The sequence below is a fragment of the Theropithecus gelada genome, chromosome 1, assembly GCF_003255815.1.
Source record: "Theropithecus gelada isolate Dixy chromosome 1, Tgel_1.0, whole genome shotgun sequence".
Classification (NCBI taxonomy): domain Eukaryota; kingdom Metazoa; phylum Chordata; class Mammalia; order Primates; family Cercopithecidae; genus Theropithecus; species Theropithecus gelada.
Genome location: NC_037668.1, coordinates 215443246 through 215460299, shown reverse-complemented (window position 1 = coordinate 215460299; position 17054 = coordinate 215443246). Strand labels below are relative to the sequence as shown.

At 41.7% G+C, this 17054-nt stretch overlaps 1 protein-coding gene across 1 annotated transcript in view; it reads right to left on the bottom strand.

Moving 5' to 3' along the window:
- Nucleotides 1–8379, bottom strand: part of WDR64 (WD repeat domain 64) — a 156701-nt gene extending 148322 nt beyond the window's left edge. Inside the window, exon 1 of the mRNA XM_025360038.1 lies at nt 7998–8379. Coding sequence (XP_025215823.1) covers nt 7998–8142 — 145 coding nt within the window. The 5' untranslated portion in view covers nt 8143–8379. The remainder of the gene's footprint in view (nt 1–7997) is intronic.
- Nucleotides 8380–17054: the final 8675 nt, after the last annotated feature.

Here is a 17054-nt window from a genome sequence, read left to right as displayed (position 1 = left end):
CATTTTAAAGACCTTGTCTTTGCACAATACTAAGCAAAAAGAACAAAGTTGGAGGCATCATACTACCTGACTTCAAACTATATTACAAGGCTGGAGTAACTCAAAGCATAGTACTGGTGCGAGAATACACACAAAGACCAATGGAACAGAATAGAGAACCCAAAAATAAGACCACACACCTACAACCATCTGATTTTCTACAAACCTGACGAAAACAAGAAATGGGGAAAGGATTCCCTATTTAACAAATGATGCTGGGAGGACTGAAGAGCCATATGTAGAAAATTGAAACTGGACCCCTTCCTTATACCATTTACAAAAATCAACTCAAGATGGATTAAAGGCTTAAATGTAAAACCCAAAACTATAAAAACTCTAGAAGAAAATCCAGGCAATATCATTCAGGACAGAGGCATAGGCAAATATTTAATGATGAAGATACCAAAAGCAATTGCAACAAAAGCAAAAATAGACAAATGGGATCTAATTAAACTTAGGAGCTTCTGCACAGCAAAAGAAACTATGATCGGAGTGAACAGACAACCTACAGAATGGGAGAAAATTTTTGCAATCTATCCATCTGACAAAGGTCTGCTATCCAGAATCTACAAGGAACGTAAGCAAATTTACAAGAAAAAAAAACGAACAACCCCATTAAAAAGTGGGCAAAGGACATGAACAAAACACTTCTCAAATAAGACATTCATGTGGCCAACAAACATATGAAAAAAAGCTCATCATCACTGGTCATTACACAAATGCAAATCAAAATCACAATGAGATAACATCTCCTATCAGTCAGAATGGCTACTATTGAAAAGTCAAAATACAACAGATGTTGGTGAGGTTGGGGAGAAAAAGGAAGGCTTTTACACTGTTGATGGGAGTGTAAATTAGTTCAACCATTGTGGAAGACAGTGTGGCAATTCCTCGAAGACTTAGAGGCAGAAATACCATTTGACCCAGCAATCGCATTACTGACTATATACCCAAAGGAACATAAATCATTCTATTATAAAGATACATGCATGCATATGCACATTGCAGCACTGTTCCCAATAGCAACGATATGGAATCAATACAAATGCCCGTTAATGATAGACTGGATAAAGAAAATGTGGTATATACATACCATGGAATACTATGCAGCCATGAAAAGGAAGGAGATCATGTCCTTTACAGGGACATGGATGGAGCTGGAGGCCATTATCTTTAGCAAACTAACGCAGGAACAGAAAACCAAATACCACATGTTCTCACTTATATGTAAGAGCTGAATGATGAGAACACAAGGACACATGGTGGCTAACAACACCCATTAGGGCCTGTCATAGGGTTGTGGGGGTGTGGAGGGAGAGCAAGAGGAAGAATAGCTAATGGATGTTGGGCTTGATACCTGGGTAATGGGATCATCTGTGTGGCAAACCACCATGGCACACGTTTACCTATGTAACAAAGCTGCACATCCTGCACACGTACCCCTGAACTTAAAAGAAAAAAAAAAAAGATCTTGTCTTTGCAAACATAACCAGGCCTTTGGCTAAAGTATTACTAAATAAAAAGAAATATTTTGCTATTGCGTTTGATACATTCTCCATGATTTCTGTTTAAGATATTTTAGGAGTTTTGTTCAGGAATGCAAACAGTTTCACCATTGGAGTCTTTGCTAGAATTCATCTTGAGTGGAAGGTGGAAGTGAGCAAATAGCAATTCTTTTATTTTATTTTTTTTATTTTTTGAGACAGGGTCTTGCTCTGTCACTAAGGCTGGAGTGCAGTGGTGCCATCATGACTCACTGCAGCTTTTACCTCCCGGGATCAAGTGATCCTCCCAGCTCAACCCCCCAAGTAGCTGGGACTACAGGCACGCACCACCACGCCCAGCTAATATTTTATTTTTTGTAGAGACAGAGTCTCACTATGTTGCCCAGGCTGGTCTCAGACTCCCAGCTTCAAGCGATCCTCCCACTTCAGCCTCCCAAAGTTCTGGGATTACAGGTGTGAAGCCACTGTGCCTGGCAAGCAATTCTTAACTGGTTCTTGAACTCCATGTAAACACACACACACACACACACACACACACACACCCCATTGCTTGAATCTTGATTTTGTCAAATTTGGTGATTCCGTGGGGTAAGACTATTGAATCTAAGGACAAGAAGGAACTAGATGTGAGGCTTTCTCAAACTGAATAGAGAAGATCAGATGGTTTTATTTAGTTAAAAATATAACTAGTATCTCTTATGTGTAAGAACTGAGCCAGACATTGGGCTTAGAACAGAAAATTAGATAAGCAAAATCCCTGCCCTCAGGAAGCTTATATTATAGTGGGAAATCAGAAAAGTAACAAGTGAACAAACTATTTACAGCTTGTGACAGGCAAGGCTAATTAATAAAGATAGACATTACATGAGTGGTTACCTGTGTATATGGTGAAAAGCAGTATTGCTGCAAGAGGGCATGAGGGAACTTTCTGGGACGCTAGAAATGTTCCCTGTCTTGATCTAGATGGTGGCTAAAGGTGTGTTTACCAAGGTTCAAATTTACAGAGCTACCTCCTTAAGAAGAGTACATTTTATGGGCTTTATTGTATGTATGTCAAGCTCAGTAACAAAGTTAAAATAAACAAGTTGTCATAAAAAAAAGCACATAAGAGGAAAGCAGTATGGAACTGTGGTAGAATTGTATGGTGGTGGCAGGTAGGGGTAGACCTCAGGGAAGGCCTCTCTAAGGAGGTGGGTAAAAGAGTTAAGCTGAGACCTGATGAGCAAAAAAAAAAAGTCAGCCACATAGAAAGCTAGACAAAAGCCTTTTAGGCATAGGCTGATCAACACGAAGGCCTGTTGCTGCACAGGCTTGGCATGTTCCAAGAAGGTCAGTAGGTATGAAGTACCTACAGTGAGGACTGCGGAAAGTGCTGAGGTGAGACTAGGGGCCAAGGAGGGCAGAGCTAGAGTCAGAAGCTGGTATTTTCTTTTAAGCATGATGGTAAGATGTCATTGGGGTGTTTTATGGGGCAAAATGATACAATATGCCTTTAAAAAATTTTAAAGCACACTGGCTGCTGCAAGGAGGCCAGATGGAAAGACATAAAACTAGTAGAGGGTAATTGCATTAGTGTAGGCTTCAGAAATTGGAGGTTTGGGCCAGGATAACACTGAGGGTGAATGCACATCTGGGCTGCCATGGAAAGTCTCATTTATGCCTCTTTTTAAAATTATTAATAACACTCCCTTTCAATCTTGAAAGTGTCCCCAGTTGGATGGTAAGTGGCACCCGAGGATACAGGCACCCTAGAGATAGTAGTGGAGATGGTAAGATATGGTTGGAAGTAGTAGAATAGTAAAGATATGCTAATGGTTTGGAAGTTTTGGGGGCAGAAGTGGTAAGTGAAGGAAAGGCAGGAATCTAGAGCAGTGGTTCTTATCCAGGGGAGACTTTGCACCTCACCTCCATCCCCAAACACACACACACACACACACACACACCATTTGGCAAAGACTGGAGACATTTTTGACTGTCACAACTAGGATTAGGTGTGCTACTGGCATCTAGTGATTAGAGGCCAAGGATGCTGCTTAACATCCTACAGTGCACAAGACAGCCCCCACCCTACCCCCGCAACTCCACACATGCACACATACACAACTAACTATTTAGCCAAAACATCAGTAGTGCCAAGGTTAAGATACCTGGTTCTAGAATGACACTCAGGTTTCTGGTTTCAAAACTCAGCAAATGTTGGTCTATTTACCAAAAGCAGGGCAATGGGAAAAAGAATGTTGGGGAAATTAAAGCACTCTATTTTGGTAATACTGAGTCAGATATTCTTATGAGGCATCTAAACAGTTACTTAGCTGCTTTATATTTATTTACACCAACTTGTACAATATATGAGTTTCATTGTAAATATCACTGGATGAGGACAATGAGACTTTTTTGTCCTGGGATAAAATTAATTCCACCAGGTCATTCATACGATCTAAGGGCATTACTTTTGAACAAATTCCTTCAATCTACTTGACATCATTTCTGAGGTAGACCCTGTTCCATTAAAAACACTCTCTCTAGTTCTTAGTTCCTTGCCTGTAATAGTGAGACTTTATTTTCCAATATTTGTTAATAAATATGAATTTGTGGCAGACAGTATTAACAGCCTGACAAAAGTTAAGATTACATTTCTCCCTTCTCCTCACTGTTTCTTAGGCCACTCTGTGATAGAAGGTAACTTGTCTAGCAGTATGTAGTTTTCATCAAATCTTAACAACTATAGAGAAAGGAAATTTTCAATGTGGCTTTGTGATTGCAAGTTTCTTAATGAGAACAAAGTCAACTTATGCATTTAGAACACATTGAAGGAGTACCTTCTGGACACCAGACCCTGTGCCAGCCTGAGGTTCACAAACCTTCACAACAACCACAGGCCAATGGTGGAGGAGAAGGGGCAGGAACGAATGAACACATTAATATCAATTTCAGCAGGTTAAATGCAGCAGTTAAGTTCCCTAAGATGGCAATAAAGTGCATTAACAGTGCTGAGGATGGCTTTGCTTAGGGAAAGTTTGGAAGTTTTTACAAAGAGGTGACATTTGACTTGGGTCTTGAAAGATGAGCAAGAGTTTACAGGCACCAAAAAAAAAAAAAAAAAAAAAAAGCACTCCATATTGGGGAATGGCATGCGCAAAATCAGAGTCATTAAGAGCACGTTTGGGCCGGGCGCGGTGGCTCACGCCTGTAATCCCAGCACTTTGGGAGGCCGAGGCGGGTGGATCACCTGAGGTCGGGAGTTCAAGACCAGCCTGACCAACATGGAGAAACCCCGTCTCTACTAAAAATACAAAAAATTAGCCAGGCGTGGTGGCGAGCGCCTGTAATCCCAGCTACTCGGGAGGCTGAGGCAGGAGAATCGCTTGAACCCAGGAGGCGGAGGTTGCTGTGAGCTGAGATCGCGCCATTGCACTCCAGCCTGAGCAAAAAGAGCGAAGCTGCGTCTCGGAAAAAAAAAAAAAGCATGTTTGGAAATGACAAAAAGTTTGTTTTAGGGCAGAAGGTGCATGAAAGGAAATGCCAGGAGTTGAGACTAAAAAGCTGGGCTGAGGCAAGCTATGAATGGCCTTGCATGCTATGTTAGTATATATGGATTTTAGAGGTGAGTAATAAACCAGGAATATGGCAGATTAATAATTTTTAAAATGAAAAACTCTTGGCAGAAGTATAGATAAATGATTAACTCGGCAAAAAGACTATTTTTTGGGGGGTGAAGGGGGACAGAGTCTTACTCTGTAGCCCAAGCTGGAGTGCAATGGTGTGATCTTGGCTCACTGCAACCTCCGCCTCCCGGGTCCTGGTTCAAGCAATTCTCCTGGCTCAGCCTCCCGAGTAAGTGGGACTACAGGCATGCGTCACCATGGCCAGCTAATTTTTGTATTTTCAGTAGAAACAGGGTTTCACCATGTTGGCAAGGCTGGTCTTGAACTCCTGACTTCGTGATCCACCCGCCTTGGCCTCCCAAAGTGCTAACATTACAGGCGTGAGCCACCACGCCTGGCCAAGAAGACTATTACAGTAATAGGCTATTGTAACAAGCCAAGAGATAGATACCATGACATAGTGAAAGGTTGCAGAGGTTGAGTATCCATTATCCAAAATACTTGGAACTGGAAGTATTTCGGATTATGGATTTTTTTCAGACTTTGGGATATTTATATACTGTACTGTACATAGTGAGAGGTCTTGGGAATAGGACACAACTTTAAACACGAAATTTATTTACATTTAATATACACCTTATACATAGAGCCTGGAGGTAATTTTACACAATAGTTTTAATAATTCTGTGCATGAAACAAAGTTTGTGTGCATTGAATCATCAGAAAGCAAATATTAATATGCCCCTATCTCATGTCAGCTCTCAAGAAGTTTTGAATTTTGGAGCGTTTTAGATTTTGGATTTTTGGATTAGGGATGCTCAGCTTGTACCAAGATATCTGGCTTAGGAAACTAGTTAAATGGTAGCTATGCTCTAAGACTGAGAGAGAACACAGTAGGCAAAGCTCAAGGAGAAAAAGAAGCAAAGAAAGAATTGAGACGGGAAAAATAAGAATGATATGATGAAAGATGCAGGACAAGGAAGTTTCTCGAAGCAGAGGCAGCTAACACTGTTAATCTAGTACAATGGCCAAGTCGGCTGGAAAATGAAAACAATTTATTGAATTTGGCAACTATATTAGGTTATCAGATAGCTTGGTTAGAGCATTTTCAGCAAAGTGACCAGAGAAGCCAGGCCTGAGTAGATTGAAAGTTAAGTGGAGATATTGTCAGGAAATTCAGTGCAGAAGGATAGGAGAGGCATACAGAGGTAGCTTAAAGAAAAGAGAAAGTCAAGGTCATGATGCTTGAGTATATTTTTAGATTGAGAGGACAAATCCAGTAGAAAAGGAGATTTTGAAGCTGCTGCAGCAAACTGATAGCCTTGAAGGGGAGGAGAAATAGAAAGGACAGCTGCTGCTTTCAGTGATTCAGAAGTGGAAAAAGGGGGGTTGAGAGAATTCTTGTCTTTTGGCCTTGCTTTCTTTTATGACATAGAAAAGTTGGCTGAGAGAAGCAGACATCCCACAGAGAATTCAGAAAAAGTGTCAAGGATTTGAAAAACCAATTAAAGAGAGGTAAAACAAACTGACTAGGAAAGAATGCAAGTTTTGTTGAGTAGTTTAGAAAGCCCAGTCAAGTTCCCAATCACCAAAAAAGCATACCCAAAAGGTCCAAGTCTTAGCTTTAACACTTAGAAGCTGGATGACTTTGGCTGGGCGCGGTGGCTCATGCATGTAATCCCAGCACTTTGGGAGGCCATGGTGGGTGGATCACCTGAGGTCGGGAGTTCAAGACCAGCCTGGCCAACTTGGTGAAACCCCGTCTCTACTAAAAATACAAAAAATTAGCCGGGCGTGGTGGGCGCCTGTAATCCCAGCTACTTGGGAGGCTGAGGCAGGAGAATCGCTTGAACCTGGGAGGCGGAGGTTGCCGTGAGCTGAGATCACACCATTTCACTCCAGCCTGGGCAACAAGAACGAAACTCCGTCTCAAAATAAAAAAAAAAAAAAGAAAAGAAAAGAAGTTGGATAACTTGCGCAAATGATTTATCTTCAGCTCCCATTTTTTTCCACAAATAAAATGAACATAATTACATTGATTAACATGACTATAAATTATTAAATACTATTCAATTAATACCAGTTTGGGTTTGAACACCCAAAGTCAAGATTTTCACTTACATATTACTATGCAGCCTGGCACACTCTGAGGCTGGCTATACTATCCCTTTAGCAATTATATGGGCTCTGCTCCTTTCATTGCAACAGCAGGGTTTGTTCTGTTAGTCTTCCACTCTGCCATTTAGCTTTATTTTTCACAGCTGTCCTCAATATGCCAAAGCTGTACACTACACCACTCCCCTTGAATCTTGTCTATGTACTGGTATCTCTGCTGCAAATCCTCCTGTGAGACCACTGTCCACCATATTCCCCATAGCTTGCATCCTCAAGATCATTCCTGCCTAGAGCTATGGAGCGTGGCCAAGACAATGGAATCATGGTGAGGCAGGAAGCTGCACTTCTTATGAAACTCTTTATGGTCTCATGGTATCTTTGGGCTAAGAAAGAGCAGTGCTATACACTACTGAGGATCCCAGGTCAACCAGTGAGCCATCAAATGGCAGTGTCTACAGAACACCACTGGACGTCACTTAATCCAATCCCATAGTTTTACAATTGAAGCAACTTAGGTTCAGAGAAGAAAAAACAAAAACAAAAACAAAACAAAAGCTTCCTCGTGTCCACTTTGTTATTTAGGGACACAGAAAGAACAAGAACCCAGGTCTTCATCCCCTCTCAGCACCCATTCTTTCACATTAAGCTCTGATGCTTCTCTCTGATGGCTTAAAACCTTTTTCAGTTCTAACCAACAGACCCAATTGGACGATCGTATAATCACTGATCTTACCTTCTTTATGGATAAATAAGCCTGCTCTTTCATCTCTTTTCTGGGTTGCTGTTTGTTCAACCAATCTTTCAAACCCGTTCAAAGCCTTTTTGAAATTGCTGATTTGAAGTGCCATGTTGAAATGCTTTTCCTTGCTGATATCCATAGGGACATAGGGGATCTTTTACTTCTGTACAGAAAGAATACTGCAAGTTTACCAATTTGGAAAACTTTCCAGTTGTTACAGTGCCTCCCTGCTGTCTCAGTTTTTGCCCTAGGTCTAATTCCTTTGATCTTAAAATCCCATGCTGCGGGTAGGAGTAAGACTTGCCACCAGGATGCTGGCAGGTAGGAAAGCTGATTTAGGTCTGATACATTTCATATAGACAAACATTTCAGTAAAAATCCTGACCTCACAATGTTATCAGTGTCCTTCATAGGGTCCTCATTGCATCATAATATCTCTGTAACATCCTACTTCCTTCATAAGGAGGAGATTGAGATTTTTTTCCCCACAGACTGTGTGTGTGTGTGTGTGTGCACATGCACATGTGTGTGTTGTGTATACTGCTTGAGAGGGAAAAGGAATGAGCAGAGACCAAATAAGAAAACTGGGTAATATTTTCTCCCTCTTGTGTCTCTTCTCACCTCAAACTTTTTTGCCTTCTTCACAATGCCACGGAAAGTAAAGTTTGGCCTGGCACGGTGGCTCACGCTTGTAATCCCAGCACTTTGGGAGGCCGAGGCGGGTGGACCACCTGAGGTCAGGAGTTCAAGACCAGCCTGGCCAATATGGCAAAACCCTGTCTCTACTAAAATATGAAAATTAGCTGGATGTGGTGGTGGGCGCCTGTGATCTCAGCTACTTGGGAGGCTGAGGCAGGAGAATCACTTGAACCTGGGAGTCGGAGGTTACAGTGAGCTGAGTGATAAAGTGAGACTACACTCCACTTTATCACTACACTCCAGCCTGGGTGATAAAGTGAGACTCCTTCTCAAAAAAAAAAAAAAAAGTAATGTCACACTTATTCTTGCCACTGTACTGGATATGGAAATTTGAACTTCTAAAAATGAAATGTATTTCAGCACCTGTCATTTCTACCACAAACATTTTTAGAGGTCATAGGGAATACAAATGCTCTTCTTCCTTTGTGCATTGTCCTTCGATTGAAATAATAAGGTGAGCCAAGGATGAGGAAGGAGTGGCTCCTGATTATGAGGACAGCTTTTCAAGGTAAGGGGTCAGTTGAATTAGAAGGTGCCTTTCTGCACATCTCCTTCCCAGTCATTGCAATCTCCAATCCCATTTAATCCAACTGCTATTGACTCAGGGTTTCCAATTTTCAGCTTTTTATGGGAAGGAGAAGTTGTTTAATGTTTCTCAACAATTAGTTAACTTCCTATGGCTTAGGTGAGTTAGATAAATTTCCTATTTCTTGGTAGTCCACTTTTTAAAACATTCTTCAAGAACTTGCATTCAGAGATGAAGCAGATGGCATTTCAGAGCACCTCCAATTCCAGTACTGTCTTCTTGGTGTCCACCTCTAACTATCTGTTAGGAGAGCACAGTATGATATTATTTAAAGAAAAATCCCCCAACCCCATTTGTTTCTCCTCCTTTTTCCTTTAAAGCTTTCAAACCACTGTATAGTGATATCTGGAGAACCACTTTTCCTACAAGTCTAATGTATGTATTATTGCATTCACCATCAATTCATCTAGCAAATATTTACTGAACACATACTTCATGCTAGAGGCTGTTTTAGACACTGAGGATACAGCAGTGAATAAAATAGCTTCTCAAGTTTATAGACTAAGGCAGAAGACAGACAAACAAACAAATAAATAATGTATCAGTGGGCAACTGTGCTATAAAGAGAGAGGAATTGTGTGTGTATTAGAGTGGGGGGTAAAAATCAAAGTAAAAGAGGCAGGGAGATGAGGGAATTCCCCATTAATAGAAAGATTTCTGGGCAGAAACCTGAAAGAAGTGAGGTAGCAAGTCATGTGGATAAATGGTAGAAGGATGTTCCAGGGACAGCAGGTGCAAAGTCCTGAGATCAGTGTGTGCTTCACATATCTGAGAAACAACCGAGACCAGTGTGACTGAGGTGGCGTGGGATGAGAGAGAGAGGTAGAGAGAGAAGGCAAGAGAGTCAGGGGGTGGTGTCCAGATCATGTACGATCTTATAGGCTGCTTTAGGACTTTGGCTTTTACTCTGAGATGGGAAGTTTTTGAGCAGAATAGTGACATGATCTGACGTGCATTTGAAAAGACTCATTCCAGCTGCTTTGAGGAGAATAAACTGAAAGGGAAAGAGAGTAGAAGCCAGGAAGGCAGTTAAATAGCAATTTCAGTCATGCAAGTAAGAGATGACAGTGGTTTAGATTAGGGCGCTAGTGACAGAGGTTGTGCGAAGTGGTCAGATTGTGTGAAGGTAGATGTGACAGATGTCCTAATAGATTAGATGGGGGTATGAGAGCAAGAGAAGGATCAAGGATAACTCCAGGGATTCTGGCCCTAAGAAATAAAAAAGATGGAATTATCATGTACTATGTTTGGGAGGAAGCCAATAGAAGGAGCAGATTTTGGGGTGGGGGGAAATTAGGAGTCAGTTCAGGGTATGTTAAGCTTGAGAATTCTATTAAACAATTGTGGATGTTGAATAACCAGATGTAAGAGTCCAGGATTCAGGGCACAGCTCGGGAGTCATCAGCATTCAGATGGTGTTGTATTTCAAGTCATTAGGCTGGACGAGCTCACCTAGGAATCAATGCAGATAAAGAAGAAGGCAAGGTGAGGATCAAACCCTGAACATACCAGAGTTGGGAGGTCAGAGTGATCAAGAAGAACCACTGACTAAATATGAGTGGCTAGTGAGGTAGGAGGAGAACCAAGAGAAAGGATCATCCTAGAAGCCAAGAAAAAAAGCTGTTTTGAAAAGGAAAGAGCCATTGGATGGACAATCCAGTTTATTCAATAAAGAAATTGCCTAGGAAGAAAAAAGGAAGGAGGAGGAGAGCTATAGCTTAAAAGGACTTTAAAGAAACACCATCCAACCACAGTGTGTGGACTGTATTTAGATCTTGACTCAACAACCAAACTCAAAAATAATTTAAAATGCATGAGAAAATTGTAAATTGGATGCCAAGTAGATATTTGATGATAAAAAGAAATTATTGGCTGGGCACAGTGGCTCGCGCCTGTAATCCCAGCACTTTGGGAGGCCAAGGCAGGCAGATCACGAGGTCAGGAGATCGAGACCATCCTGGCTAACACAGTGAAACCTTGTCTCTACTAAAAATACAAAAAATTAGCCGGGCATGGTGGTGGGTGCCTGTAGTCCCAGCTACTCGGGAGGCTGAGGCAGGAGAATGGCATGAACCCGGGAGGTGGAGGTTGCAGTGAGCCGAGATTGCGCCACTGCACTCCAGCCTGGGCGACAGAGCGAGACTGTCTCACAAAAAAAAAAAAAAAAAAGAAATTATTGTCCAGTGTTTAGATTTAGTAATTATATTTTATGTTATATTGTTTGTCTTAGTCCATTCCTGCTGCTATACCAAAATGCCTTGGACTGGGTAATTTATCAACAATGGAAATTTCTCACAGTTCTGAAGGCTGGGAAGTCCAAAATCAAGGTTCTGGCAAGATCCAGTATCTAGTGAGGGCCTGTTCCTCATAGATGGTGCCCTCACATGGTGGAAGGGACAAACAGGTTCCCTCAAGCCCTGTCATGAAGGCACTAATCCCATTTATGGGGGTGGAACCCTCATGACCTAATGACCTCCCAAAGGTTCCAACTCTTAGTACCATCACCTTGGAGTTAGGTTTCAACATATGAATTTCGGGGGGACATAAACATTTGGACCATAGCACTGTTATTTATGTGATGTAGTATTTTAGAACTAGATACTGAAATATCTATGAATAAGCATTAAAGTATGAAGGAGCAGTCAACCTTGCCAAGTACTGGTGAGGGCCTACTTAAGATGAGGACTGAAAATTAACCATCGGAATGTGGATGCTAGCGACCTTGAGAAAGGCTACCTCAGTGGAATGGTGGGCTAAACAGAGAGTAGGAGGAGAAGTATTGATAATAGGTATAAATGCACATTATGGCAGAAGCTTTTGGGAACATCTTAGTTGTTATATGCAGGAGTAAGTCACAGCTATTATGGTCATTTATAGAGCTACCGGATGCATTTGTACTTACATTTTCTCAGTTGCAGAAATGATATGGCAGCAGATTCAAACAACATTGAAAATCACTCATGTTCCTACACTCTTACAAAACTAATAATTTTAGAAAATTGCCTTCTAAACCCAGACCACATACTTTGATAATTTTAGTTTCAACAGAACTATGCACATTACTTAAATTTTAATGTACAACTTCATAAACCTGTCCCCGTGTTTCTAATGTCCTTCATAAGTGTATTTATGTCTTTCTTATCTACCTATTTTTCTCAAGGAAGTATTTTGCTATTTTATTATTTTTTACATATAAATGACCATGAAAGGCAATCATTATAAAAAGTCAAAAGCAAACACACACCTAGCTGTATAAGCAAAGAAATGATATTGGCACTGTCAGAAAAAGACTCTAGAAAAAAGCAGGTGGAATAATTGCTGTGAGTTAGTTTGGCTTCAGCTTCCATGAATATTATAAGGGTCATATGTGGAAAGAGTGCTACCATGACACAAGGCCCATGGTTGGGTCCTCAGCTGGTCTGACATGTAGGCCTGGTACCAGTCATCTGGCGGAAATGCTGTTGGAGCAATAGGTTGCTGTGCATTTTCTGCTTCTGGATTCATGATGGCCAACTTCAGTTTCCAGCATAAATCAATGAAGAACTCCTTTGAGGTGAAATGAGTATACTCAGCTAATGCCTATGGCAGGGGACAAAGAGGTAGGCAGGAGCTTCAACATTACATGGCCCTTGGTGACCAGGTACTGTTAAGACTCTGGGCCAGGCTCACCCTTACGTTTTCAGAATAAAAAGATGACAGAAGAGCAGAAGGCATCTTGGTGACCACACTCCTCAACACGGCTTTCTCTTGAGTCATACCCCTGCAGTCTGGACTGATGCCTTATATACACAGGGGCATGGCTGTCCTGCTACCATCCCCCTTCATCATCATTTTGGGAATTCCCTCATCCTCAAGCTTATATACTATGTCTTTCTTCACCATGGTTTATTCCCTCATTTTGGTCACTCATATTCAGAAATAGGGCCTGGAAGATAGATATGTTTTTGATAGTTGCATATCTGAAAATATCCTGATCTTTCCTTGCACTTTGTTGACATTTGGTTGAGTACAGAATTTTAGGCTGGAAATTATTTTCTTTAAATATTTTGAAGATATTACTCCATTGTCTTTTTGCTTCTAGTATTGCTGTTATAAGGACTGTATTCTGATCAGCTTCTGTTGCTGATTGTAAGCTATTCTGATCCTTGATGCTTTGTATACAGCTTGTTTTAATTTTCCTCCCTCAGGAAACTTATAAATGTTCTCTTTGACCCCAGTGTACCGAACTTTCACTATAATGGGTGTTGGTGTGGAGATATATATATGTAAATTAATCATAACTTCAATAACCACCAGTTTCTTCTGGAAATTAAATGTTTACTCTTTCCTACCTCCTCCTCTGTCATGTAAACTGCATTTTATTTATTTATTTATTTATTTTTGAGATGGAGTCTTACTCTGTCGCCCAGGCTGGAGTGCAGTGGTGCAATCTTGGCTCACTGCAAGCTCCGCCTCCCGGGTTCACGCCATTCTCCTGTCTCAGTCTCCCGAGTAACTGGGACTACAGGTGCCCACCACCAAGCCCGGCTAATTTTTTGTATTTTTAGTAGAGACAGGGTTTCACCATGTTATCCAGGATGGTCTTGATCTCCTGACCTCGTGATCCGCCCGCCTCAGCCTCCTAAAGTGCTGGGATTACAGGTGCGAGCCACCGTGCCTGGCCATAAACTCCATTTTTTAACAGCAATGTAACGTGAGATTTTATTTTAAAAACAAATGTATGTATTTGGGGGTTGAAGGGATGTGGACAGATACACAGTTTATGTATTAAGCTGATCCCTACATCTCACCCATCTGAGGAGCTGTATGCACCAGAAGCATTGACATTCAGAACCTTAAGGCATGCTAGATTCTCCTGTTTTTTAAAAAAAGTTCAATCACATTCACCAAATTGCATTTCCTAAGGTAGGAAAGGTGCACACGTGTTTCGCAAGATTTTCAGTAAGGGCTCTTCTGCTGCTCACCAGAGACCAAGGTTAGAGGGGCCAGGGAAGAATGTGTCTCAACCCTGGGAAAAAATAATGATTGAAGTTCCCTCTCTGCCATCACGTTACGATGCAGAAGGCTAGGGGTTATCAGTTTCCAAACAAGAATGTCAAATGAAACGTGTCTCCATTCCTCGCTCCCCTATACTTTGCAAAGGACTTCCTTGGAGTATAGGTATTGTGATAACTTAATGTTTCAATGTAAGAGGGTGTTTAGAGGGTTTTAAATGAACCTCTTTCTGTCTAAAGGACAGGGCTAGATGGCCCATGGAGGAGGATGTGTGTAGGCACTGGGAACCAGTTCCGCCAGCATTAGCTCCTGCTCACCTTCAGACTATTTAAGAGAAGGCAACAAGTTCATTAGGAGCTCAAGGATCTCCTTAATGAGCACTCCCACAGAGAGTTTTCAGAGTCATGGAGGATCCATGACATCTCCCCATTTCTTTCCATCCCAGGGGCACTGACAGGGAGAGCCTGGGGCTGGCCAGCTCTCTGCAGTAGACCACTTCCAGAATTTGGCAGGGTAAAAGATGCATACATATGTACAGAGGCCCAGATGCTAGACTCTCAGTAGAGGGGCCAGACTGGGTCAACTTGGAAGGGTCCCCAAGCAGGGGCAGAGAGCAAGATCCCAGCAGCCAGCTATGAAAGGCACTGCCTCTGTCGAGAGAGTTGTGTGAGAAAGATGCTAGAGATCTCAGTTTCTCTAGAGAACCTGCAAATCACCCTAGAAGACAAAAACCCAGCATTTAAAATTTGCTACAATTAGAGAGTACCACTATCATTTTTTTTTTTTTAAAGACAAAGTCGCAATCTGTTGCCCAGGCTGGATTACTGTCTCCTGGGTTCAAGTGAATCTCCTGCCTCAGCCTCCCAAGTAGCTGGGATTACAGGTGCATGCCACCTCACCTAGCTAATTTTCGTATTTTTAGTAGAGACAGGATTTCACCATGTTGGCCAGGCTGGTCTTGAACTCATCTCAGCCTCTCAAAGTGCTGGGATTACAGGCATGAGCCACCATGCCTGGCAGAGAGCACCAATATTAGACTACAACTTTACCAATCAAGGAAGATTTTTTTCCCCTCACAATCTCAAAGGGGCCCAGAGCAGCATCTACAGGTAGCGGATCAAGAAAATGGAGGGTGAAACCCCGTCTCTACTAAAAATACAAAAAATTAGCCGGGCACGGTGGCGGGCGCCTGTAGTCCCAGCTACTTGGGAGGCTGAGGCGGGAGAATGGCGTGAACCCGGGAGGCGGAGCTTGCAGTGAGCCGAGATCACGCCACTGCACTCCAGCCTGGGAGACACAGCGAGACTCCGTCTCAAAAAAAAAAAAAAAGAAAAGAAAAAGAAAATGGAGGAAGCTAAACTTGTTATCCTTCCCACCTCCACTCACAGAAGTTCTACAGGCCTGACGCTGGCTCTATCTTGGAGGGTGGACAAGCGAGTTTTACGTGAGTTTTAGCTTTTCATCTTTTACAATGTTCTGGCCTTGATGTCAACTGCAAGGGAGCAGAAAAGCTTTGGAAGCTGCCAAAATCCCCTCTAAGGGCAGGAAGGAGCAGGTGGTCAGAAAACATTTGAAATGAGTAGTGAGAACAAGTTGCTTTTTGGTTGCAGCATACTGAGTTCAGCTTGCTTCATCAGCTGGTTACAGTAGTTTACTTCTCCCACTCTTGAGAGAGTGAGATGCAAACACAATTCGCACATGCTTTTTTCTTTTTTGACAAAAATGTGGTAAAATATATATAACAGAAAATTTTCCTTTCTAACCATTTTTAAGGGTACCATTTAGTGGCATTGGGTACATTTACAGTGTTGTGCAACCGTTACTACTATTCGTCTCCAGAATTTTTTCATCATCTTAAACAGAAACTCTCTACCCATTAAACACTAACTTCTCATTCTCCCCTCTTCTCAGCTTCTGGTAACCACCATTCTACTTTCTGTCTCTATGAATTTGCCTATTATAGGTACCTCTTATCATTGGGATCATATAATATTTGTCCTTTTGTGCTTGGCTTATTTCACTTATCGTAATGTTTTCAAGGTTCATCCCTGTTGTAGCATGTACTAGAATTTCATTTCTTTCAAAATATGCCTGTATAATATTCTATTGTATGTATATACCACATTCCATGTATCATTCATCTGTTGATGGGCATTTGAGTTGTTTCTACTTTTTGGCTATTTTGAATAATCCTATTATGAACATTAGCATACAAATATCTGTTTGAGTCCCTACTTTCAATTCTTTTGTGTATATACCTAGGAATAGGATTACTAGATCATATGGCAATTATTTTTAATTTTTTGTTTTGAGACAGGGTCTCACTCTGTTGCCCAGGGTGGAGCACGGTGACATGATCACAGCTCACTGCAACCTCAAACTTCTGGGCTCAAGGGATCCTTCTGCTTCAGCCTCCTGAGTAGTTGGGTGAGACTACAGGTATATGCCACCACACCCAGCTAATTTTTAAATTTTTTTCTGTAGAGATGGGGTCTTACTGTGTTGCCCAGGCTGGTCATTGTACTCTTGGCCTCAAGTGATCATCCTGCTTAAGCTTCCCAAAGCACTGGGATTACAGGCATGAGCTCACAATAATTCTATGTTTAACTTTTTGTGGAACTACCAAATTGCTTTCCACAGTGGCCACACCATTTCACATTCCCATCAGCAGTACAACAGGGTTCTAATTTCTCCACATCTTCACTATCACTTGTTTTTGTGTTTTGTTTTGTTTTTTGATGATAGCCCTTCTAGTAGGTGTGAAGTGGTAT